The 27170-nt window shown below is 38.1% G+C and overlaps 1 protein-coding gene across 1 annotated transcript; it reads left to right on the forward strand.

Moving 5' to 3' along the window:
- LOC129771017 (uncharacterized) lies at positions 1-11009 on the forward strand. The gene is made up of 4 exons (XM_055774255.1): positions 1-231; positions 297-501; positions 10214-10475; positions 10637-11009. Exons 3-4 carry the CDS (start codon positions 10224-10226, stop codon positions 10943-10945), a joined length of 561 nt encoding a protein of 186 aa, XP_055630230.1. The 5' UTR covers positions 1-231; positions 297-501; positions 10214-10223; the 3' UTR covers positions 10946-11009.
- The last annotated feature ends 16161 nt before the right edge of the window (positions 11010-27170 follow it).

Below are 27170 nucleotides of genomic sequence, written 5' to 3' on the forward strand. Positions count from 1 at the left end.
TAATGAATCAGTCGCACTTCGTACGTTCGACTAAGCGGAAGCTTTTGCCATTCCTAACATTTCCATTCGCACACTACATTAACTCAGTCGGTTAATTTCATGTCGATTGACATATTGTTGAGCTAACCTGGTCAAACCAACATGCAAATGTCGAGTTTGAAGTTTTCCGACGTTCAGAACGGTTAAACTACTTCCGAAGTTATTAGTTTTGAAACGGATTGCTAAAATAAAGTAAGGCAACGATCATCGAGTGGGATCAACAGAAGCAACATACTGATGATCTTTTTTTTGTGGAGGGAATTGTTTGAAGTGTTGCCGCCCAGCACCAACCCGCGGTCATTATTCGTAACTGGAAGACCTAATGAGAGAAGTACTTAAGATCGACCGGTCGGTTTCAATGTAAACAGTTGGTGACGTCACTGTGAGAGATTTTTTTTGCGCCCAACGATCCAGAGAGAAGACAGTGTAATCGTTATACAGCATCCAGATTATTAGCCACAGGTACGTAACGCAAACCAGGTTGTTTTTATTACTGGCTATAACACTTTCCGGTTAACTCGAGTACTGATAGGACAAACCATTGCTCAAAAGTGGATGGGAAACATTACTCTAATGATGCTCGTGTGTATGCATGTTCATGTGTGTGGATATAATTTCATTTTGAGAGAACTGGTTGCATCATATCGAATGTGAAATTAGCATTGTTCTTTATTGTGATTTATATCTATATTTTCAAATGTTTCAAACATGTTAGATAACGATTGAGATGTGACAGCCCTGAGGAGCATATTGCCACATATTGTCACAATAAATTGATTGTTTGTTTCGGAGTGTTTAAAAACGCCCACCCTTAATATTTACAATAGTAAAGCATGTAATAAGAGTTTTGAGTTGTGGTACATTAATGCGCACTTCAAGTAGTATTTATTTCAGTTCATTATAATCGTACAATGTCTCTCGAGACATGAATAATTTTGATAATCAGTTGCGACAAAGTTTATTTTGATTTTCACATTTCACTTTCCAATCAAGTGAGACTATCCAAATCTTCAATTTCAAGATTTTAATAATAAGTTACCCCGTTTTGGTTGGCCACATTGTTCACTAAATGTGGCAGAACAGATTTCTCTATATTTTCTCTATATAGGCTGGTTCGTCTCCAAAGTTGATTGTACATTTTTGGGAGGGGAAGAACGAAAATACCTACAAACACTTATTTTGAACTTATCTTGTTATCTACTCTGGAATGGTACCTAATTGTACTTACTATTTCCTGAGTTAGAACGAGTTGGGAACAAGTCATCGAACAAAACGGCGCATATTTGACTTAAACAGATGATTGTAACTAATTTTATGAACAAATGAAAATTCAAAAAAAAATACCGCAGGACTTTTCTGACAGCCTAATATTTGGTAATCATTCTTAAAGGATTTCTTTCCGTCAAATACTGAACAAACTCCAAGCTCCTGGCTCCTGCGGATTCACCAATTTTAGATTCGTTGGTATAAATTCCGGACGAGTTTTAGGATCACATCCTTTCCATACGCTGCGATTGAATTCAATCACTTTAAAGGGAACACTGTAGTTAGTCTTTGTTTCCAATCAGTCTTCATTCATGCTTACTATAGTGTTCAGTTGAAAAACTGTCAGGATTTGTGAATACCCCTTGAGATATCCTTCTAGAAAATATGTTGCATGTTTAAGCATAAGATTACCTTTTTTCACTCCAAATTGCACAGATTGATGCAAGGGTAAAAATAGTAGAGAGAATAAATGAATGTGGAATTTTCGAAATTGCGTAAAATTTACAAAACATAATCACAAACACAGGAGTTAAACTGATATCCCACCATATCGTTCGAACTGATATCCCACCATATCGAATGAATGAAAAAAAATAAAATACATTTTTTAATCAAACATATTCCAACCAAACATGATAATTGAAAATTTTCGGAAAACTCTGCAGAAAATGGGACAATTTGCGAAAATTCAATTACCAGATGTTCTACAATTTCATAGCAACAATATGATCAGAACAAGATTAAGCTTCGACTCGATGAACTCAATTTTAATGTCTAAAGATTCAAATAATTCGAGGTTTGCAATGTACATTTACAGCAAATGTAGTATTTGTAGTAAGTAAATGTAAATATGAAGTTAGTAAGTAAATGTGATATTTTGTAAAAAAATTAATGAGATTTTTTTTCGTGGTGATACAACAGATTTTTTCCTGCAATTAATATTTTCAATGGTAAAGATTTTTGATACAGATTTTTGGAAGAGAAAATACAGATGAAAAAGTTTTTTGTTTTTTTTTACTCTTGGTGAATGATCGGTGGCATGCACAACCTTCGGCTCGTGTCGTTTGTATCTGTAAAGAGTATGTATATGTATTGCCACGACTGAGTAAAAGTTCATCGATCGACTAGGAGGGATATGATGCAGGGATACAACGAAGAAAACATCATTAAACGTTGACATCGGCGTTTCTGAGGAATAGGTATAGATAAAGTAGAAGATCAGGATCACGACTACCTAAGATATCCCGGACGGGGATATCCGATTGTCTGCTTTGTGCCCTCTCTGCTTCGGAAAGCTGAGAGTGGGCAGCGTGGAACCGGATGCACGACCAGACAATATGCTCGATGTCGTAGTAGTCATCGCCACAATCACGAAGATTGCTGCGAGCCCAATGCGATAAAGATGCGCGTTTAGGTTGTAGTGATTGGACATAAGCCGAGATGTCACGCGAATAAAATAACGACCTACATTGAATCCCTTGAACCATGCACTCGTCGAGACCTTAGGGATAATCGTGTGTAACCAACGACCGAACTCATCTTCACTCCTTGATTTTTTCCACACACTCGTAAGTTCATACACTGTCAACTTACGAGTGTGTGGAAAAAATCAAACACAAATTGCTTATAATGAATTGGACTTGGGTAATTTTCTACAACGTTTTTCCGTGATACAATTTGATGTAGGACACCCTTTATGTAATACTTGCATCAAATTCATTAGTAGGGGAGGACAGGGTAAGACGGTAACCCGGGGTAAAATGGCCACTCTCTAGATTATTGAAACAATAAACTTTTGGACAATTATAATGCAATAGTTAGGTGTATTGCATTACACTCAATCATTTATACCCATTTATGCGTGTGTATTGGTGAAACGTCATGATAAACTTTAAAAATAAACTATCCAGATGGCGACGAGCACCGATTTGTTATTTTGCTTGCAAGAAATTTAGTGTTTTAGTGGTGAATAAAGGGTGTGTAATATCAAATTGCATCACGGAAAAAACGCTGTAGAAATTTAATTTTTAGGAATTATATCTTCAGCTTTCGCTTATAATCAGATAAGAGTGTATAGATCACGTTGGCCATGCTACACTGTCAATTTTTCGTAAATTTGGAAAAATGTCGTCGAACGAAAAAGAGCGTCGTGAATGAATCCTGCGCACTCATTTCGAGAATCCGGAGTTGTCACATCGGGACATCGGTGAGATGCTGGGAATCGTCCAATCCACGGTCAGCAGAGTACTAAAACGATACTTCGAGAACCTAACCATCGACCGGAAGGTGAAGAACGGCAAAAATGGATGCCCCGTCAGTGAAAAAGATCACAAGCGCGTAGTTAAGCAGTTTAGACGTGATCCGAGAAGTTCGGTCCGGGATGTCGCCAATAAGCTGAATTTGTCAAGTTCATTCGTCCAGCGGACCAAGCAGCGGGAGGGCCTGCGTACATACAAGGTTCAGAAGGCTCCTAACCGCGACGAAAGGCAAAACATGGTGGGGAAGACGCGATCCCGGAAGCTGTACACCGAAATGCTGACGAAGCCGCATTGCCTGGTAATGGACGACGAAACCTACGTCAAAGCGGACTTTCGTCAGCTGCCGGGCCTGTTGTTCTTCTCCGCAGAGGACAAATTCAGCGTTCCGGAGGAGATTCGCAAGCAGAAACTATCCAAGTTTGCCAAAAAGTACATGGTGTGCCAAGCGATCTGCTCTTGCGAAAAGCGGAGCGCCCCCTTCGTGATGACCGGCACGGTAAACGGGCAGGTTTACCTTAAGGAGTGCCTACAGAAGCGCTTACTACCACTATTGAAGCAGCACGAGGGCCCGACCATCTTCTGGCCGGATCTCGCTTCGTGCCACTATTCAAAGGACGTGTTGGAGTGGTACGAAGCCAACGGGGTCACCTTCGTGCCAAAGGAAATGAACCCGCCCAACGCGCCGGAGCTTCGCCCAATAGAGAAATATTGGGCGATTATGAAGCAGGCCCTCCGGAAGAACCCAAAAGTTGTCAATTGACTTCAAGAGAAAATGAATTTCTGTTCAAAAAAAAACTACAACCTGACGTACAGAACCTTATGGACGGGGTAAAGAGGAAGGTGCGAGCATACGGGCTTGGGCTCGAAGTATGAATAAAAAGAAAATGCCAAAAGTTGTTTAATAGTTTTTATTTTACTGTCTAAAATTTTCAAAAGGATCGGTCTACTGGGCGAATTCCTACAGCGTTTTTTCCGTGATGCAATTTGATGTGACCCACCCTTTATGGACATGTCCTGCGAAACCAATGTTAGAATAATAAACACACGGGCCGTGTGAGTGTGTTTGTATAGAAAACGGTATGTTTTGAAAGCATTTCACAGAATTATTGAGACACTTTTGCATGACTCAAAGCGGGGGCAAGGTGACCACTATTGTAAGAGATGAGATTTGCCATAAACGCACCTTTGAACGCGCCTTATTGACGAATTGAATGAGACCATCATGTCGGTTGAATAACTCATGATAAATTTAAATTTTTTTTTTCAGATACCAAATATAACAAATTTTAATTATGATAATTTCGCAAGGGTTGCACATTAAGCACGTTATATACAACAACCTTGATATGTAGCACAATTTTGCCGGAAACAATCATCTTCTAAACGCCTAGATTCACGAGTCATTTCGGTGGCCAACTTGACTCGTCATGATTTTAGTAGCACCTTTTTCATACCTTTTTTAATTTATCATATAACATTATGAAATAAAAAGAAAAACTTTTGGAAGTCAACGTGATTGCGGAAAACATCCTAAAGATCGATGCTGGCATAATGAAATGCCTCAATTTTGTATGCATTGTGTTTAATTGTACTATATCTAAGGGTGGCCGTCTTACCCCGTTCTCCCCTAGTACTTAGTTGAGATTCATATACCGAACACTAACACTACTTCAATGTATTTTGGCAAGCTCTGGAATGCGCGTGACCACAGTGCAAGTCGGAATAAATTTCTTCGATGAAAAATCCCCCGGCCAGAACGGGAATCGAACCCGAACCCCCGACTTGATAATATGTGACGCTAACCACTCGGCCACGGAAGCACCAAGATGTTAGATGCACTGACCTATTACTGTTCACAATTCGTGCCGGAGTCATATCCCGAGTAAAGGCGGTTTTATATCAATCCGACACGACACGTTACGTTTTATACAAGGCAAATATTATCGCAAGTGTTTTGAATATATGGATATATGATGTGTCCGATCAGACAAAGACATCAAAGGTTTCTCGAAGAGAACATTTTGTCGGACTCGCGCCGTTTCGCATCGGATAATATAAATCGGGCATAACACAAAGTGAGAATCCTCTCATTCCTTCAGTGATAAATTAAGTTCTTTAACAGGCAACGTGTATTAAGCTCTAATGAAGTAGGTAATATATGTCCCCTTTTTTACCCCTTTTTTATGAGTGTAGTCTATAGACGACATCAGGATGATACTGCACATTGATCACACCAGCGCGATATGCATACTTTTCGGCGCAATGCTCCGTACAACGGTAGCACTCCGACGGAACAAACTGCCTTAGTGAAAGGGTTAATGTACCTATTAGTGTTATGTGCCTTCTCATGGTACTCGGGCTTTCTTCATTAGTTCACATTCCACCTAACTGATGCAATTTGATAATCTTTTGACAACAGTGGAACACAAATGTTTTCTAATTGTCGAATGTTAATTACTATGAGTGAGTCCGTGCATGACAGAATGCTTATCAATTACGGTATGTTGGTTACGTATTTCCAACACACTTCTATAGACGTAACACTGCAAAAAGCATATAAATGATTTTGTGTTCCCGGATCAAATTAACAACAGATCAGTTGATGTTCTAATGGTTGCTCCCATGATTTGATAATGAGGAAGTTCTCTTTTGGAAGGTGATTGTTGCATACAACACGAAAGAAAAGAATTGAATTGTTTTGTTTGCATTTACGCTAAGCCAGAAAAGATTAATCCACTGTGTCGTCAGAAGAATATTAATTTAGTTGTTCACAGGCTAGTTTCAACTTTAACCTTCATCTGACGTTATCAGACACATATTTGACTTTGTTCACGTCTTCATACGTGTGTTGGAAGCATGTGCGGCTTTTCATCTTATCAGTATCGATACACGTACACAACACACTTTCGAGCGCGTGCACAGAATTAAATGTCTTTGTCTGATTGTGTTCCCGAGAGTCATCTTGTTATTTACAAATAGTTCCAAATAGCTTTTGCTTTGTTCGCGTCCATAGGAGTGTGTTGGTAAAAACACATACCAAATAAAATTGATAAGTGCTCATGAACGATTTGTTTCCAGTATTCGTGGTAATTAACGTTCTTTAATTATGGATCTTTGTTCCACATTTTCTTTGATAATACCAATAGTTCAACCACACAATTTTATGCAGGAGATAATTCTCCATCGCTTTTGGCTATTTTTCCGATCTTTCTGGCAATATCGTTATGCATCAAAATCCGGACACTTAAACACTTACGATGATAACTTCAACTACTAAATAATATTGACATTTCATTGTTTAAAAATTACCATTTCTGTAGAATAAGAATGCTTTCATGTAAGTTATTACAGAATTTCACAAAATCATGTTATATTTGTTCAAAATTCGTAAATATCTCCATTGTGCTGTGATTTTAAATTTTTTTTATTCATGGTTTCTCGCGTAACTTTCGAAAAGTATTGATCGATTCTCATCATCAGCATTCTCTTTCGTTAATAACTTGGTGGTAAAAGCATTTCCTGATGTGTTCGACGATCAGGATTGTAGAAGGGAACCTCGTTTATTAAACTATGTGGTAAAACTGACGCAAAATCTTTCTGCAAGGCCGTGGTTATCGAAAGAGAGAGTCAATGAAGAGAATCGATCAAAGTAGATAGGTCCTTTTCAAAAGTAATGCGAGATTTGAATTCCGGACACTTTTCTGCAACTTCTCCAATAAGAAATTTAATCGTTTACTTTGATCCGCCTTCCGGATTTAAAATTTAAAACGGTGCGGTAAAACGGACAGTTGCCAGTGGGAGTGAAATAGATCCTGAAAAATCTATCTATCTATTCCTAAAGTATGCTTTGCGTCTATAAACGGGAATCAAATCGCCAAAGGTGGACTGTCTATAAGCTGATCAAAGCAAAAAAGTTGAGGGTCTGTCCGTTTATAATGCTGAAAAGCACAATATAACTTCTAGGTGGAATAATTCGATTTTTCCTTTAACCGACATTCGTAATGAGTTCAAACCTTGGTTAAATAAAATCATTTCTCTCCTGAGCGATAAACTTCTACGCTTCGTATATTAAAAACCTGTCCATATTCCACCCACTACATGCCTATATTACCCGCGTCGAAAAAAATGTGCTACTTTTTGGTCTGTTTTAATTTCAGTAAAAAACCATTGAAAAACATTTTTTGGTAAATCATGGTCCATTATTTCGAAAACCAGTATATTAAATTGTAAGAAACCACATTCAAGTTTTGGGAAACATGAGTTTCCAAAGATACAATTAAAGTATTTCTTAACATGTCCGTCTTATCTCCACGTCCCCTATATGTACTTCCTGCCAACATAACTGTTCGTGTTTTAAGACAATTCATGAATAAAACCAATTTTTGATGCTGTATTCTATGGAGCAAAGGGTGGACATAGACATAAAAAATATTTTAAAAAAACCATTCACTTCTTCAAAATAGTTTTAAGGCCGAGCGTTACTCTGATGATGTAATACGGCTTCGTGTCTGGTCGCAAAATTGTAATCATTCTTGTTCAATGCACACTTCCAACGAAAAAAATTGTTGTACATGACAATCTGACCCAATTTCATCGGGAAAAAAACGGACAAATAATTGAACTGCGCGTAAATTACCTTTTAAGTTCGTTTCTATTTTCTTTTCTATGTTTTTATATTGATAAAAATGTTAACTTTATTAACGGTAACGGTTTGTTCTCAATTATTTGATTTGTTCGCCAACATAACCCGTGAAGTTGTTTATAGCACTTTTTAGTTACGTTCAAATTACATTTACGTAGGTTTTATTACGTTATATTCAAGCATCACTTGTGAATCTTATTTCGTACATTTTGTATCATAAGCTCTCGTAAACTGACTGCGCTGCTTATATTTTCAATTAAATCAGACATTGAAATTAAGGGCTTCATTAGTGGAACTAAGTTAGTCGAAATCATAGAACTAAAGCTGTAAAAGAACTTCAGTGGTGAAAAAATCAAAATGGATAGCATCACACTGTTCAAGTTATAACAATATTTTGTTACTTTTGACTCGTTTAACATCCAATTTGCTGCTCAAACTAATGAACGTTAATCAGTGCCTAATATCCCTACTATCCCGTTCCCTTAACTGATCTTCAATTTCATCATTAGTTCACTATTGCAAAATTTTTCCTCGTGTAAGTATTGTTCGGAATATTCGTGCCGATTTTTAGGGAGAAATCAGAAGCATAATTTTCATAACATACATTTATTTAATTACTAGCTGACCCGGTAAACTTGGTCTCGCCCAAAATTTATTTTTCGTTATCACATTCACGTTTTTTTACTAAACGTACGTTCATAGGTCCAATCGCAGAACTGTTCATTGATTGATTATCTAATCTACCCTTTGAAATTACCTTTTACTATAAAATTCCTAGTACTTCTACCAAAACTCGTCATTATGATATCAGATTATTTTCAGACACAATTCTCGTTCAAGATTTTACAACCACTTGCAAAAAACATGTTTCTCCGTTACATGGAATAACAGAAAATATGATAGAATAACACAGCCCTATATCGAACAATTTCTTTCTCGAGTTTTGCTCTTATCAACACATTCGATGATCCATTTTTATTTGTATCGATACAAGAAGATATAGGGGTGCGTTATATCACATTAAAAAAAACACATTGTTATATTTGGTTGAAATGTGTCTTATTTTTACGTCATACCATCATAGAAACATTTCTCATATTCAAAAACCTTCACATGCCAAATTAGGTTCCATTTGCTCGATTAGTTCTCGAGTTATGCAGCTATTTATGTTTGATTTCTACGGCATATTTCTTTGTTGGTATACGGTCTGGGATTATTAAAATCATGCACTGCAAAATAGTGTAGAAGAAAAAGAAAACAAGTAGATCAAAGAAAATTGTCCATGATTTATTTGTTTTCAAAAAAATATCCAATAACATTCTTTTTGAAGTCTTTTGAAGTTCAATGTGTACACACTTTCCTGGGTTTATTTGACCGCTACTTACCGCAATAGATATATTCGACACTAGGTTGAATGATATACCTAGAGTACATGTTCGCTATTTCGAGTCTTCATATTTTGTATTGTCTTATCAATCGATTGAAGTGGTATTTACTTCATTTGAAGTAGCACGATGTTGTTTAAAATACACCTTTGCTTGTCTTTGCTCATCGCTCATTACTCAAGCGATGTTTACGTTTCCGAATCAATCATTCACTTGCCAAACAATATATCATGAGAATTGATATTTCGCGATTGGAGGTCTATCAACGTAATCTTTGAAAACAACATTATTCCGTCTAGCATGAATAATTTAGGTTCCAATTATTTACCCCTGTATTAATACTTTCAAACTATATTTGTGTCGTTCATAATTATCGCGCTAAAAATAAATCAATAGTTGGATTACTTTACCGCTTCCACCTCTTCACGTACGAAGTGGATTCCGACGACCTTTGAACCGGGGGGTCCGATGGCACAAGCCCGTCGTCATATGAATAAGCGTTCAATTGAATTCATTTGCACTTCGTTCCGGAGCCACAAATAGTAAAAAAACCCATACCGACATGCAATAAACTTTTCGACACTGATGAATTGGACTTATTTTGACTCTTTCGATCGTTCCAGAATTCCGACGATGTTCGACAAGGAAACTGGAGAGCTAGAACTCGGTGCGTACCAGGATGGTGCTCTGTACCACGACAGAGAAACGGGCGAAAGTAGCTCCTATCCATCGTTCGATTTTCGCCGAGAGCGCTCCAAGTTCTACATTCCGAAACATTATTTGCGAAGCAACAGCGGTACGATCAATCGCAAGCAGTGCTGCATTTCCAAGGTCAACAGCAGCTACCCGCTGGCCAGTCGGGAGAAAATGATGCACCTGAAGGAGGTATTCGTTAAACGATAGATAGTGGCACTTCCTCTGCGCGATCACCCTTTCGAAAGGATGCACAAACCCCTTCAAATTAGTCCTTTTCCCAATGCTTGTTTCCGATAAAAATTTGTGAAAAGGAGTTACAAATTGGCCACTCTGTGTTTCGACATTCGCAGGAAATAATTCTCGGCTACAACAAGACCAGCTATCTGCTCCTACTGATTCCGTCGCTCTTCATCGTGCCCAAACTAGCGATCATATTGATCATGCTCATCGAAGCAGTGCTGCACCGATGGGCCCACAAAAAGAACGCCTGCAATCGGGATCCGAACAGCTACTACCGCACACCGTTGCACATCCTGTCGAGCCAGTTCTGTGGTATCTGCCGGCATGAAAGCCAAATGGATCGGATCGTGCAGATGCAGTGCAAACGGATGAAGAAGATGCAACATTATTTCCGAAAAGTTACGAGGAATATTGCCTGAAAAGTATTTTATCAGTGATTGTTTTAATAATTTTATGAAAGTTATGTTTTAATAAAGATATTGAACTAAAGCAATGTGACATTCATTTAAAAATACATATAATTTCAATTCTACCAATAACGAATTGATGTTGTTATCTTTGCTAATTAGCATTAGCATTGAGCTAGTTGCACAATATCGTCACTCAGCAAGTGTTACTGGCGTAGCTTTATTATTTTTACTATTACTATTACTATTACTATTACTATTACTATTACTATTACTATTACTATTACTATTACTATTACTATTACTATTACTATTACTATTACTATTACTATTACTATTACTATTACTATTACTATTACTATTACTATTACTATTACTATTACTATTACTATTACTATTACTATTACTATTACTATTACTATTACTATTACTATTACTATTACTATTACTATTACTATTACTATTACTATTACTATTACTATTACTGTTACTATTACTATTACTATTACTATTACTATTACTATTACTATTACTACTACTATTAGTATTACTATTACTATTACTATTACTATTACTGATGTTGTTATCTTTGCTAATGTATAGAAATGATATATTTTGTGTATAACGGCTTATGGTGAAGGTGGAAGCTAGCCACAAATGGCTGCCACAATGGCGCTCATTTCTTTCATTTCCCTCCCTGACCCCTCGCCCAAAAATCAATAATTTTGCGAAACAGTGTGAAGAAAATGATCGTTTTCGCACACTTCCCATCAAGTAATATCAACCAAACTATAATCGATTACTCACAAGATATTAAATTTTCACCTGTTGTCGCACTGTAAATTGGAAAACGTCGGAAAACTCGAAGTAGTGCTCTGAAAGTTAAATTTTCATTTTTCAATCTTCGGCTATGGTTTTGTTTGTATTGATGAAAGCATCGTTATTTTTTCGACACTGATGCCAGACAACACAATAAATAAAATATTATTCCTGAGTCAGAGCGTTTCATGTCATGAAAATCAATAGAATAAAATTGTGTTGATATCAATACAATTATTATTTTAACGTTTAATGGGTCTATAATGTAAGTTTTAGCAACTTTAACATTGGGTAAGAAAATTGTATTGCCGAGCTCGGAACACTGCCACGGCTGCCTATGCTATCAAAAACAGTAAACGGAAAAGTATTACATTCAATCAAATGCCTCGGCCAACGAAGAGAAGGGCTAAGGCTCTCCAACACACATATGTGAAAACAATACGATCAACGAAGGAAAATATTAAGGAATTATCAACATCGAGTTACTATGCGGAAGAACTTGTCAATACCAAAAGAGCCCAAATTCGCATGTGTTATAAATTTGCTCATGTTACGCTCGCGTATAATCAGAATTTTACTTCATATGCAAATGCATCTTCTATATATATTTATATTAGCAATTGTTCATCGAAACATATCGTTCATACATTTTACTTTAGTATTGAATTGTTATTTTTTTTTCAAATGTATTCAAAGACTCGTGTCAATGAAGCGCCACACAGTCTGATATGTGAATTGATCTATTTACGTGTGCTTTGCTCTTCTCTCACAAACACTATTACCCCATTTTTACACGTGGGTTTATCTATACTACTACAATGGCTAGCGAAAAGTTCATTTTCGGCCCTCTAGCTCGGTCGGGGCTCAACGTGTTAAATAAGCCGGAAGAGCTAGTGTATGCTGGGCAGGAAGAGGCAGAGTTGATGAAGTATCGTAAATGAAGTGCCGCACGGCCTTACGGAAGTTGGCCGGAATCTCTACCATGACCGATGAAAAGATGGATGTCGGCATGTTCTCTAGGCTTTTCGTGGCTTTGGCGGTCAGCTGTCTCTCCGTTTTGACTATGAAATTATTGGAGGAAGTCTTCCGTTTAAGGTTCTCCCAGAAATTTTCTATCGGTCGCAGCTGGAGGATGTTGGGAAGATTGTCGGTCTTCGCTACAATCTTTATCTCCAGCCGAACCATCCTCCAGTAATCTTTTGGCATAATGGGCTGCTGCCAGGTTCGGCCTGAAGACCACATCAGCTTTGCGTGATACTTTTTTATGGAGGCGGCAACTTACGACAGGCTTTTCGTACTGTATATCTCCCCGTTCACCGTCAGACCCAAAAGAAGAGCGGCTTGGAAATTCCCTTCTCGTCTGCCAGAGAAGGACCTTCTTCGAGAACTTGATGTTGGAGATATATTGGATGTTATCGCTTACCTCCTTGGTGGGGAACGTAAAGTACCCGATCCCCTGCTTTTCGTTGAATTCTAGCGTCGTCGTCTTGTGCGTTAACACTAAAACCGTTGAAAAATGGATTCGAATTTTCTTTGCACATGTTAAGAATTTTACGAATAAATGATACTCGCTAAACTATGGCTTATGTTCAGATAACATATTTGCTAAAGTGACCAGATGGTCAGAGGTCTAACGCGGAACACAAAAAACAAAACGTTATGTATATACGTTATGTGAACATAAACCATAGTTTAACGAGTCTAAACTGATCAGTATTATTTCTTTCTGAGTATCGGCACTCAGTTGTGATTTTTCGGTGGTTTAGATTTTGTTTACGCCCGAAAATCACTCGCTCAATCAGAGCATTTACGCTTGGCAAGCACGATTCAAATTCTACAATTTTCTTCAAATTACCGAATGGAATGCTCGAAAATTCCAATTCATTTTTCATCGATTTTAATGTTAATGCATGCATTCAAAAAATGGACTAATTTCGGATGGTGATGAAAGATAATTTATGGGAACAAATTTTCCTTAAATCTTGCGTTCATTAAGTCTACAACAAAAATGATTCAAGGCTGTTGATTCACAGCAGCAGCACTGTCAAGCAACTTGATCATTTTTCCATACTGTAAGCTCCACCCCACAGCGAAGAAGTTGGACATCCTGAGGCACTTTGTGTCCGCCAGATATAGCCGATCTGATATTTACAATATCATCTCTTTGCCGCTCCTTAAACCGGGAGATCGAAGCAACCGGCCAAACGGTGGAGAAGAATCTGGCTAAAATGGACATTTTTATGCGGAAGCGTCAGACGAGACCGGTCGTATCTCAGCAGCAGGCAACCACCCAGAAGGAGTAGCTTGAGGTGCTGGTGAAAAACTTCTTTCCGGCGAAAGAAGTGAAACACTTCTTTTCGTACTCATAATGAAAGACCTGACGTACTTGCTGCTAGAATTCAACGAATGGCAGGGGACCGGGTGCTTTACGTTCCCCAGCTAAGCGATGACGTTGAATATATCATCCACATGAAGTTCTCGGAGAAGGTCCTTCTCTGACAGACGTGAAGGGAATGTCCAAGCTGCTCTTCTCTCGAGTCATATGGTGAACGGGGAGATATTAGGCTGTCAAAAAAGTCCAGCGGCATTTCCGCAGGAGTCGTTGTAAACGCGTAGTTCTAGTTGTATTCATTGTATCGAGTCATACTATAGCTTGTTGGAAAGGTATTTTGGCGCGCTATAATATAGTCCTTGACAGTGTTTTGTTTGGTTAAGTCGTTCGTGAGTTATAGTGTCGCAAATATGGAGCAAAATAAAGAGAAAAACCGACATATTTTACAGTACATTTCCACCGCACAACGATGGTTTCAACGTTTTCGTTCTGGTGTAGAGGTCGTCGAAGATGCGCCATCGCTGAATTAGCCGAGAAAGACCGGCATAGTAGCAGCCGTAGCATCGGCCAAGAGCTGGGGATAAGTCATCAAACCGTTATTAACCATTTGAAGAAGCTTGGATTCACAAAGAAGCTCGATGTATGGGTGCCACACACGTTGACGCAAAAAACATCTTTGACCGTATCGACGCATGTGAATCGCTGCTGAATCGCAACAAAATCGACCCGTTTCTGAAGCGGATGGTGACTGGCGATGAAAAGTGGGTCACTTACGACAACGTGAAGCGCAAACGGCTCAGACGGTGGCCAAGCCCTCATTAACGGCCAGGAAGGTTATGTTGTGTGTTTGGTGGGATTGTCAAGGAATAATCTATTATGAGCTGCTTCCCTATGGCCAAACGCTCATTTCGGACCTGTACTGCCAACAACTGGACCGCTTGAAGGTAGCACTCATGAAGAAGAGGCCATCTTTGATAAACAGAGGCCGCATTGTCTTCCATCAGGACAACGCCAGGCCACACACTTCTTTGATGACGCGCCAGAAGCTCCGGGAACTCGGATGGGAGGTTCTTTTGCATCCGTCGTATAGTCCGGACCTTGCACCAAGTGACTACCACCTGTTTTTGTCCATGGCGAACGAGCTAGGTAGTCAGAAGTTAGCCACAAAAGAGGCCTGTGAAAATTGGCTATCCGAGTTTTTTGTCAATAGGAAGCGAGCTTCTATAACAGGGGTATAATGAAGTTGGCATCTCGTTGGGAACAAGTCATCGAACAAAACGGCGCATATTTGACTTAAAACAGATGATTGTAACTAATTTTATGAACAAATGAAAATTCAAAAAAAATACCGCAGGACTTTTCTGACAGCCTAATATATAGTACGAAGTACTTGCCGGAGTTGGGAAGGTGATGTGTTCTTTATGCCGAACATGGGATCAGTCCATTATGCCAAAGATCACTGGAGGATGGGTCGGCTAGAGATAAACAGTGTCGCGAAGACCATCAACCTTCCCATCATTCCCATCAGCTGCGACCAATAGAAAACTTTTAGACGAATGGTCAAAATAGAGAGAAAGACGGCCACCAAAGCCACGAAAAGGTAAAACATACACGCCAGCCAACATCCGTAAGACCGCCCAGCGCTTCATTTACGATACTTCATCAATAGGGGACTTTTATAAAAATCATTTTCCAATTTTGTTGCTGTCGCTTCCAGTTGACACTCTCTAAACAAAAAGCCCAATGTCGGTGCGATGAAACCAGCTCAACGTATTAATCTTTGGATGCATTAGAAGCGCTATTGAACAGTCACCCAAATAAAAGTTTTTTTTTGAGGTTCATCCATTTAAGAAAATCAACATGATCAAATTGTGATATTGAAATATATTGATATCGCGGGACATTTTCGTTTCTTTTTCCAAATGCGGGACGTTTCGCGGGACGGAATCTTACGCGGGACATTTTGTTGAAATGCGGGACGTCTGGTCAGTTTAGTATATGCATAACGTTTTTTTGGTGTCCCGCGTTAGACTTCTGACCATCTGGTTACTTTTAATATGTAGTTCTTAGTAATATTAGGTTGGGGAAAAAACTTATCCATTATTTTCTCGTTGGCTGGCTTTAGTGATCAATATCTCGCGTAATATCGATCATACAATTTCAAGTTTAGGCTAGTTATAAAGGTGGCATTTCACTCTGAAAAAAAAATTTGTAGTTTTTTATTTCAATTTTTTGTCAATGTCTTTTTTTAATTTTTATTATTTTTTTTCAGTCCAATACACTGAATTATTATCTCTACTGTCAACAAATGGACCGTTTGAAGCGATTAGCCAGAAACGTTCAGAATTGGCCAACAGAAGAGGTGTTGTGTTGCATCAGGACAACGCAAGGCCACACAATTCCGAGAGCTTGATTGGGATGTTTTTATGCATCCACCATATAGTCCGAACCTGGAACCAAACGATTATCACCTTTTTCTCGCCTTGGAAAATTTCCAGATCGATAATAACTTAGGATCAAGAGAAGATTGTAAAAATCTATTGCTATGGTTTTTCGCTAATAAGGACCAATATCTCTATGATAGAGGCATTATGAGGCTATCTTTAGAATGGCAACACATTTTCCAACAAAACGGTGTATATTTGACCGAAATCGGACAATCCGAAGCATATTAAAATTAGTTTTGAATTTCACCCAAAAATAAAAGATTACTTTTACCCCATTCTAATATTGAGTGTTGTTCATTCGTTAGGTTAATTAAAGCTCACAAAGTTTTTACTGAGAGTTGGCTAGGGCTGGGAGTTTCACCATGTCAGACGGAGAATCGGACCCCAGTGGAGATACCGCAAGTACCGTGTGCATTATAACATCCAGAGGTCGGAAAATACATGCGCCTTACTAATAACCATAGAGCCATTCCTTGCCAAACCGATATGGAGGTTCTCAGATTTTTGTGAAAATTGGTTGTTTTGTTCCTTATCGCATAATATTAGACAGGTTTTTTTTCATTTTCTCATTATGGTGCCCATTTCCATTTTGGGGTGGTCCGAAAATCAATTTTCCTCCTTTTTTCTAGAAATGACTTTCAAAAATTCATAATTTTTGAACTACTGAATCAATTTAAATGATCGACATATCAAATGCACTAGTCTTCTTCGAAAAATTTCACGCTTGGAGAAAATCGGATTTTGTTTCCGTAAAAAATCATAGAGGCGTTTTCTGCATTTTTTGGTTAGTAATTTAATTTAATTTAATTTAATTTTTAATGTTAATAATTATTAATAATCATTAATAATAGTTTCAAAGTTAAAAACCGGACGAAACAAAACGATGTTAACTTTGAAAAATCATAACTCAAAAACGAAAAAAATCGCCTCACCGTTTTTTGGATAGGTCATGTAAAAAACCTCAGCTTACAAGAAAAAATATAAATAATATAGCGCCCTTGGACCATAAACCATATAAACTATGAAAAACAAATACAATCAATAATTACCATGTATAATAGTTTTTTTTTGAATCGGTTCAGTTGTTCAAAAGTTATGAATTTTTGAAAAACGTCATTTTTGGAAGAAAGGGGTGATTTTTCGAACCACCCTAAAATGGAAATGAGTATATGTCCAGCTTTTCATATGATATATGGATATGTCCAGCTTTTCATTAAAAAATAACGTATTTTTTTATGCCTTCATTAAGGCACAATGAACACACGTAAGTAGTAGCAAATCATTCTCATTGTGCAAGTTTCGGTGATTCGAGCTTTAAATAGTCAATAACGACGTCGGCCACATCCTTACAGCCACCAGGAGAAGGGAAGAAGTGTTAGTATGATATTCGCGGTCAGAAGGGTCGCCTTGTAGCGTGGTTCCCTTGCGATAATTATGGAAGGAAAAATTGTTAGTGGGAATAAATAAACAGAATCAGCTTTTCTTTGCGGTGAAACGAAATTTCGACAATAATGTCCTTTCTAATTGGACCAGTCATACATCTCGTTATTCATTGTACTACACATTTTTCCTGACCTGAGAAGGTCACTATGAAAACTCTCGAACTATAAATTGGTATAATTCACTCGTATTATAATTCTGTTTTTTCAATTGTGGTGACCGAAGTTATTTTTGGAAACTTGCGAAGGTCGCCAAGAAACTTCATCAATATTCCACGAATAGACGATTTATTTTTTAACTGGAGGAGGCCACAGAAGGAATTCCTGATGTTGGGGATTACCCATTTGTTTCTTAGCATAATAACCATGGATAACAACTATTACAACCAACCCCCTTTGCTCTGTTCTATTAAAAGATGTACCACAACAAAACGCAGCAGATCATTACCTAGTTGACCGATCCTTTTCATGTCCTTGGGTACGAAAGTGACCCCATTGACTTCGTACCACTTCAGGGCATCCTTCGAATAGTGGTACGAAGCTAGATCCGGCCAGAAGATGGTATAGCCCTCGTGTTGCTTCAACAGAGAAAGCAGACGCTTATAGGCCAGGTAGTCACGAACGGCGCACTTCGTTTGCCATATGAGTGTATTTCTTGACAAACTTTGAATGTTTCTGCTTCCTTACTTACTCCGGAACATAAAACTTGTGCTGGGCTGTAAAAAACACTATCCCCGGAAGCTGTCGGAAGTCCGCCTTGACGTAAGTCTCATTATCTATGAAGAGACAATGATGTTTCGTCAGCATTTCGGTGTACAGTCTCCGATCCGGGACTTTCCCACCGTATTTTGCCGTTCGTCACGATTTGGAGCCTTCTGCGCTTTGTACGCAGTCCCTCCTTGGCACTCTATATGACTTGGACAGATTCAACTTTTTGGCCACATCCCTGACAAAAGTATTGGGATTCTTTCACGACACGCTTGTGATCCCGATCACTAATAGAACATCCATTCTGATCGCATTTCTCCTTCCGTTTGGTGCGTAGTAGTAACGTTTAATCACACGACTCACCCTTGACTGCACGATTCTGGGTTGTCTTTCGATGAGTTGAGTTAAGGATTTTCCAGGTGCACGTTGCTTTTCGTTTGACGCCATTTTTTCCAATTTTCGAAAACCTGACAGCGATAAAAATACAGTGTAAACAATACACTCTAAACTACTTCTACCCAAATTTTCAAGAGAACACACCCAGTGGGTAATTATCTACATCTGTCTTTTCCGGGATGCAATTTGATGTGAAACACCCATTAGTTACAGGTTCCTTTTCGGACAAGCTAGCAGCTTCGTCGGACGGTACGGACCCTGTTCTGTTCCTCGCCACGGTCTGGAGACTTCCTAACCTCAAACGTACATAGGCCAGCTTGAGTTTTAGTATTCTGCACGAAAGTCTTGCTCACATACAACTTTTTAACCACCTTTCTCGAACTGAGACGTTCGGTTTCCGTTTGAAGACCCCAAACACGCATTTGGGATTGCTCTCATTGACCTGACGGCTTTCTTCCTGGGTCTTCGCTTCCGATCAACAGTCAGGCGTTTTTCGAACCGAACCAGACACCGTAGAATTCACGATTCCCAACTTTTTCTTCGATGCGCGATGCGACAGATGCTTATTCTCGAAATACGAGGGCAATCCGATAAGTACTTAGCCTACAAAAAAAAACTAAAATTTTGAAAAAGTGGCGATTTATTTCTCAACATAGTCTCCTTTTAACTCGATACACTTGACCCACCAATGCTCCAACTTCTTTAATCCATCTGAAAAATACGTTTTCTCGAGGTCTACAAAGTAGGCCTCCGTGGCCGTGGTGTCAGCGGAATTTCCATTTTTCCCATTTTTCTATAATCGGCGGACACGCCCGCTTTCACACACGGTCAATACAAAACTAAGAGTCCGATTCGGCTGAAATTTTAACAGTAGCCGTTTACTACACGATAAGTAATCTCTCTTGCGATACTGACACCTTCGGGCGATGAGGCTAAGTACTTATCGGACCACCCTCGTATATAATTATATTTGCAAATGTTCATCGGAACACATCGTTCAAACATTTTACTTCAGTATTGAATTGTTATTTTTTCAAATGTATTCTAAAGGCCCATTTATACGTTGCTAGTAGCTGACTTGACAGTGAGCAGCTACTGGGCCGGTGAACTTGCTTGACAATTGGTTGACTCGCCTTGTCCGTTCACACAGTGTGAGCTGCTGACGAGAAAGTAGATACTACAGCATTGGCTTACCAGGGATGCCAGATGATGTTTCAAATGTCCATCGAATAGTCAGAAACCAAAGTACGTAGAATAGAAGGTAGTCTCCTCCCTGCTTTGATCGAGTAGTGGTAGGCAAAGAAAAAAAGCAAAAAATTGTAATAAACCACGATGTAATAAACGATGAACAAATGTGTGGAGAGGTTATATCGAAGCAGTTTCATTCCCGCAATTTGATAAAATGATGAAAGATGAACACTGCTGATTTTTTTGTCTTTCATCGAAGCATCCATCATGAATCATCTCGACGCTTTCATTGGTCTCAGTTTGAAGTGTTCAGCCGTAGTGGGGCCACTTAAGGGACCAAATTGGCGTTTCTGGAAAACGAGAAAAACATTTTCTCCATCCCGGATTATCTTCCGAAGTGATTGCAAATAAATATTTTGCACTTTCGCAAGAAGTGAATGTATAAATTTTGAATTTCGTGTGAAACCATTGAAACGGAACGTTTTGGAAGATCCAAGAAGCAAATGCATGGAACAGCTGAAAACATCTCCGATTAGTTTATCTCATCACAATTTATATAAAAAAACACACTTACCTCCAGTACGAAGACGTCTTCTTTGCTGATTATAGGTTAAAACAGTATCCCCAAAAGAATCCGGCGAAAAATGAAGCGAACAAACAAATATGTTTCGCGTATCGAACGAACTGTTATATTTGAAAAAGTTTAACCATTTCCGTCTCAACAATTTGTTGGTCGGAAAATGGTGGAAAGTTATCCGACTTTCTTCAAAATTTTTCTGCTCCGGCATCGCGGGACGTTGCACTTCGACATATTGCTGGAGTAACCAAACACTGTTCAGAATGAAATCGATAAAAAATCACATCAAACCTTACCTGCAGTGAAAATGCGGTACACTATCGTGGTTATCGTCGGCTCGACCAACGATTTGGTCACTTTTTACGATTTTTTGAACTTTTCAAAACAAGAAATATTGCAAAAACTTCCGAACATCGAACAAATTGAGGATTGTTTATTACTATCTTCTTTGTGTGCGCGCTCCGTGTGTATACACAGGTAATATCACTTACCTTCTATTCTACGTACTTTGGTCAGAAACAGCAATCAGGTGCGAAATTGACAAATGATTGATCCGAAATCGACTTCTCTATTGGCAGTTTTCGTCTCAGGTTTTCAGTTGTATTTATCATTACACAATTTTGTCGCGAAATACACGCTGACTGTGTATAAAAATACTTTGTGTTGAATTTCTTCGAACTGAAGATACTATCCGAAAAACAGAAAGGCAAAAGGATTTGGGCCAGGAATTGGATGCAAGGAAAAGGAGCAACAAATACAACATTGAAGGAACTCTACGATGATGATCCTCTAGAGTTCACTTGAATAAGTGGAAACACTGTTGGATTTCATTGGTCCCAAAATACAACGCCAAGATACACTCATGAAGGATGCTATACCTGCAAGAGTGAAATTAAAAAAACGACATTGATGTGCCTTTCTTCTAGAATATCTTTCAGATTGTTGTCGATATTTTTTAGAATCTCGAAAGCATTCATAGCTAAGATAATTCCGGAAGTATGTGATGCTGTAAATGGCAGTCTAAAAGATTTTTTTGAATTTTATTTATTTCGCCTTGCCAGCAGCTTCGCGTACCAATTTGTGAAATGTGAATGATAGTAGATTTGCAGTTGGATGAAATACGCGTCAAAAATTAAAATAATAAATGAAAATGTACTTTTTTGAATCGAATATGTATTCTGTTTCTTAGAACAATACTTTTTTTGCAAGTTGTGAGTGATTTTTGAATGAAAATTGTGCCTGATAAATTCTATAGTAGAGATTCTCAAGAAAACTATCTCAAAATCATCAAAATCAAAAAATTTGGCATCCCTGATTCGAGCGCTAAATTCTGTGTTTGACGTTTTGAGAGATGCGAGTGCGAGAAAATTCAAAAAACTTTGAAGTAGCTCGCACGCCGGATCACGTATGACACTAACTGGCATGATGTGTTCACACGGTGTGAGTAGCTGCACTCATGGGGATAGTAACTTCAAACAAAAAAGTGGGACCGATTCAAAATTGCTTTTATGTAAACAGTGAACTTTTTTACACTCTAAAAATTGCACCGACTTGCACTGACAACTGAATGATATTGTCAATTTCTGCGAGATGCCTCATAACAGCTAGGAATAAATATTGTTTATATATACAGTAAGTTACATTTAATGCGACGTTTAGATTATTGAACAGACCTGTAATGTGACACGTTTAAGGTGAAGGTGGAAGCTAGCCATTGTAGTAGTATATGTAAACCCACGTGTAAAAATGGGGTAATAGTGTTTGTGAGAGAAGAACAAAGCACACGAAAATAGATCAATCACTTATCAGACTGTGTGGCGCTTCATTGACACGAGTCTTTGAATACATTTGAAAAAAAAATAACAATTCAATACTAAAGTAAAATGTATGAACGATATGTTCCGATGAACAATTGCAAATATAAATACATATAGAAGGTGCATTTGCATATGAAGTAAAATTCTGATTATACGTGAGCGTAACATGAGCAAATTTATAACACATGCGAATTGGGGCTCTTTTGGTATTAATAAGTTCTTCCTCATAGTAACTCGATGTTGATAATTCCTCATTATTTTCCTTCGTTGATCGTATTGTTTTCACATATCCACGTTGGAGAGCCTTAACCCTTCTCTTCTTTGGTCGAGGCATTTTGATTGAATGTAATACTTTTCCGTTTTCTGTTTTTAAAAGCATAGGCAGCAGTGGCAGTGTTCCGAGCTCTGCAATACAATTTACTTAACCAATGTTGAAGTTGCTAAAACTTACATTATAGACCCATTAAACGTTAAAATAATAATTGTATTGATATCTACACAATTGTATTCTATTGATTTTCATGACATGAAACGCTATTACTCAGGAATAACATTTTATTGAGTGGTTTTTATAGCTGTTTCGATGATTTTGTCTGGCATCAGTGTCGAAAAAATAACGATGCTTTCACCAATACAAACAAAACCATTGCCGAAGATTGAAAAATGAAAATTTAACTTTCAGAGCACTAGCTCGAGTTTTCCGACGTTTTTCACTATACAATGCGATAGCGGTTGTTTGGATTATCAAGCCGCAGCTATCTCGTACGGCTATCTGAAATATGATTCTAGGGCAATTAAAGCTCTTACATATGATACGAAAGAAATCGTAAAAAAATTCGAGTGGTTGTCTCCGAGACACGATCGCTTAGAACGTAGGACTACGAAATCTTTTTTCTTTTGAAATTTGATGGTTAATCATTTTGAATATTATTTGCGAATACGTCGAAATTTCATAAAAAACTCTTAAAAAAGTTCCGGGGACCCTGAAAAGGTTTAATGGCTTGCGTAGTTTTGTAGAATCATTTCGAGAAGCAACGATCATGTTTTGCCTTTGCGAGAACAATACACTAATTGGTCATATGTCGCAATTTGTTTCTTTATATCAATAAACGCATTGCACTGAATATTAACGAGAGGCATCTTCCGTGCATCGCCATCAAAGACGAATGAACTATCTGAGTTTGAAGTGTCTATAATTCAAAAGAAGAAGAAGAAGAAGTGCAGCGCCACTCAACAAGCATCAAACACGCGTCTAACAGATGTACACAGTTGCAGTGCTAAAAATGAAACATCGCGAGAATGACCGTTTATGAACTGGTCAAAACCGTCAACAAAATTTCTAAGTTCTAACTTTCGCGCAACGAAAACAAGCAACACACAAAAAAACAAACACTGAGGTTTAGAAGCGACCTATAATCTTTGCACTCTTCTCTTTTTTCGTCTGCTTTGCCATGAATCGGATGGTTGTGTTAATTGCAATGCCAGATACACTTCAAGTGAAATATTCGCTAGGGTTCACAGCTCGAGGGGAAACATCAAACACAAAATGAGCAGAATAAGCGACCCTTGTTGTTTCGGGCACAGAAAGATTCTGAGAATTTTCCTCAGAGATGCAATACTTATACGCTAGTGACAGCTTACTTACCATGCAAGGGTGGAGTTTACTTCGCAAATTTTCTCTTTTCGCTATCCCCCTTCGTTGTTTCTGTTCTAGCGGATGCATATGTTACCCGTTATTGACAGCTCTATTCGGGAAAGCACACAAATGGACAGAACAAATGTATGGGAAAATGGGAATGCTTCCAATTTTCATCAATTTAAACCATATACAGACTATGGGATTGTAATGTATAGCATATCAAACAAAAAAAATCTTAGAAAATTTCCAATTCGATTGGTATGCAATCGAATCCACGTTTGCATGTATGGGCTGGCTAGGCGCATCATATACATGCAAGTTATATTAATCATACTTGTATGTTTGTGAATATAATCCTCAAAATAAAATCATTACGCTAACAACTTTTATGCATTCAATTAAATCGTACGATAAATTATATATAAACATAAACATTCCCACCTTTCATCCTTCATTAAACACCTTTTAGTAGAAATCTGTCAGTATGCATACACTCTCCTACGAAACATAGTGGAAAAAAATATATTCGTCGATGTAAACAAGCGGTGAAAAAGGAGACACTTTTCGACGAGTGATTTGTATGAAGTTCCACTGCCGTGCTGCACTGCAGTAACTGACTAGACCGACTCGTATGTTTATTCGCACCGTCTGAACCCGGCTTAAGGCTCGTGTCAATGAAGCGCCACACAATCTGATAAATGAATTGATCTATTTACGTACCGAAACCGAAACAAACGGTGTGCTTCGCTCTTCTCTCACAAACACTATTACCCCATTAAAACACGTGGATTTACCTATACTACTACAAAGGCTTCGTTACACCTTCACCTTAAATCAGGTATTCGAATGTTTTCAAACATATAAATAAAATTGTCTCTTTCCTGATTTACAGTAGTTTCACAGGATATTTTTACGGATTCACATGTTTTAAAAGTTCACCTTCTATTGGTACCAATGTGACCCTAATTTTTTGAGTTAATTTTTATCAACCACCAGATGATTATTTGGTATTCATACCTTTTCTGGATTGTAACACTTAAAATTATTGTAAACATCATGCTTGCACACCATTTGTATCAGATTTGTATATCTATATCACGTAATTAATGGGTCCTATTATATAAATCGAATCGAGGATTCGATACAATCACTATCACTATCACACCGAGCAAAATCTCGTATTTTGTAAATCGAGATAATTACCGAGCTCGAATTTCATGTGTTGTGATTGCATATATTTAGGTGTTTCTAAAATGTTTCTCAAAGGAAAATATCAGGGACGCTGTAGGGGCGCTGGTTCTCCGGGTTGGTGATCGTTTCACGGCGGAATCTGGTCCGTTGGACGGTAGAAGGTTACCGTAATAAAAAGCGCGAACAGTAGCACGTGGTACACTATTGAGGTTTTATTCCGTAGCGAGTGGAAAATAGAACTGTATAATTCGATGGTTTTTATTAGACTGATCTGCTCGATAAAAATGATAGTGGTTATCGAGGCAGAGAGTTTCATCTCGATAACGAGATGCGAGAGCATCCTATCTCCCATTGGTACTCTCCTCCGCTTTGCGTTACGTAAAACGGAGTGAGTTAGTAATTCCAATTATATTTAGCGAATTCTTTGGGGTAAACTCAGTAATTATGGCAAGTGCCCAAACAGACGCAAATCAAAACAAAATAATTTTCTGAAGAAATGCGACGAACAACTCGAAAAATTCTGAAAGCTAGATTAGGGCTAACGAACAAAATTCTTATTGTCTCGATTTCTATAATAGGGCACAATGTATCTCGTTGACCTCAATTCTGATCAAGGTTTGTCCGGTGCGCACGGTTTGTCCACATGATTCCTATGGTAACCACTTAACGCGCTGCAGTTTGTTTATGTTGTCCTTTGCGCTTAGCAGCTGAGAAATTCCAAATGAAATTGACAAATGACAAAACATGAGTATTTTGACGTAGGATTACGTCTTTCGGGAACATATTGGGGTACAAATTGAAAATCGAAAATCGAGTACATCGTGAATATTGTCCAATTTCAAACGCTTATTGCTTAGTCATTTCATGATGGATTGATGAAATTCGTGCGTCAATCGATTTCGGCACTTCATAACAATTTTTTATATTGAAGAAAATAATGTATGTCATGAAACTAACTATCGGACAATTGAAAAATCTCATCCTCTATCCTAACGGAAATATCCACTTCTGATTGGTCGAAATTGACGACACATACGGCGGGTCCCTAACAGAGACATCAAAACCAAGCTGCCTGCACTGAGAGAAATAATTAGTAAATATAACGAATTTTTTGGTAAATACTACCAATCTATAGTCATTTTCGACCGTACTAATAAACACATATGTCAAGCAGAACCATGATTCGGAAGCCCAATATCGGCTACATTTTCTCGCGGAAAATGCACGTATCAGAATTATATCCTTATTATACCTCCGTATTGCCTTATGGGAACAATGAAAATGGTTAATACGCGCTTTTCTCACCAATTTTCAGATATGACAATATCCAAGCTTACTAATGTTATCGAGTAAAATATACTAATCTCTGGTAGGGATGCGGGTTTGTTGACAATATGTACAAAAAATTTGTACATTCTACTAATTTTGCATTACCAAATGTATTTAGTAGTTTTCGACCGAGGATTTTTCTAAGGGTGGGGGAAATCGACATTGCAAATACATGAAAGTAGAGTGAACTTTTGTTCCTTCCGAAATGTGTTCCCTAACAGAGACATCTAAACCAAGCTGCCTGGGGGAAATCGGCATTGCAAATATATGCAAGTCGGGGGTTGTTTCATGAAATTTCGTATCAATGACCGATCGTTTATTGTGAGAAATTTAGCACAACTGTAAGTGTAAAATT

Source organism: Toxorhynchites rutilus, chromosome 2 (assembly GCF_029784135.1).
Source record: "Toxorhynchites rutilus septentrionalis strain SRP chromosome 2, ASM2978413v1, whole genome shotgun sequence".
NCBI classification, from domain to species: domain Eukaryota; kingdom Metazoa; phylum Arthropoda; class Insecta; order Diptera; family Culicidae; genus Toxorhynchites; species Toxorhynchites rutilus.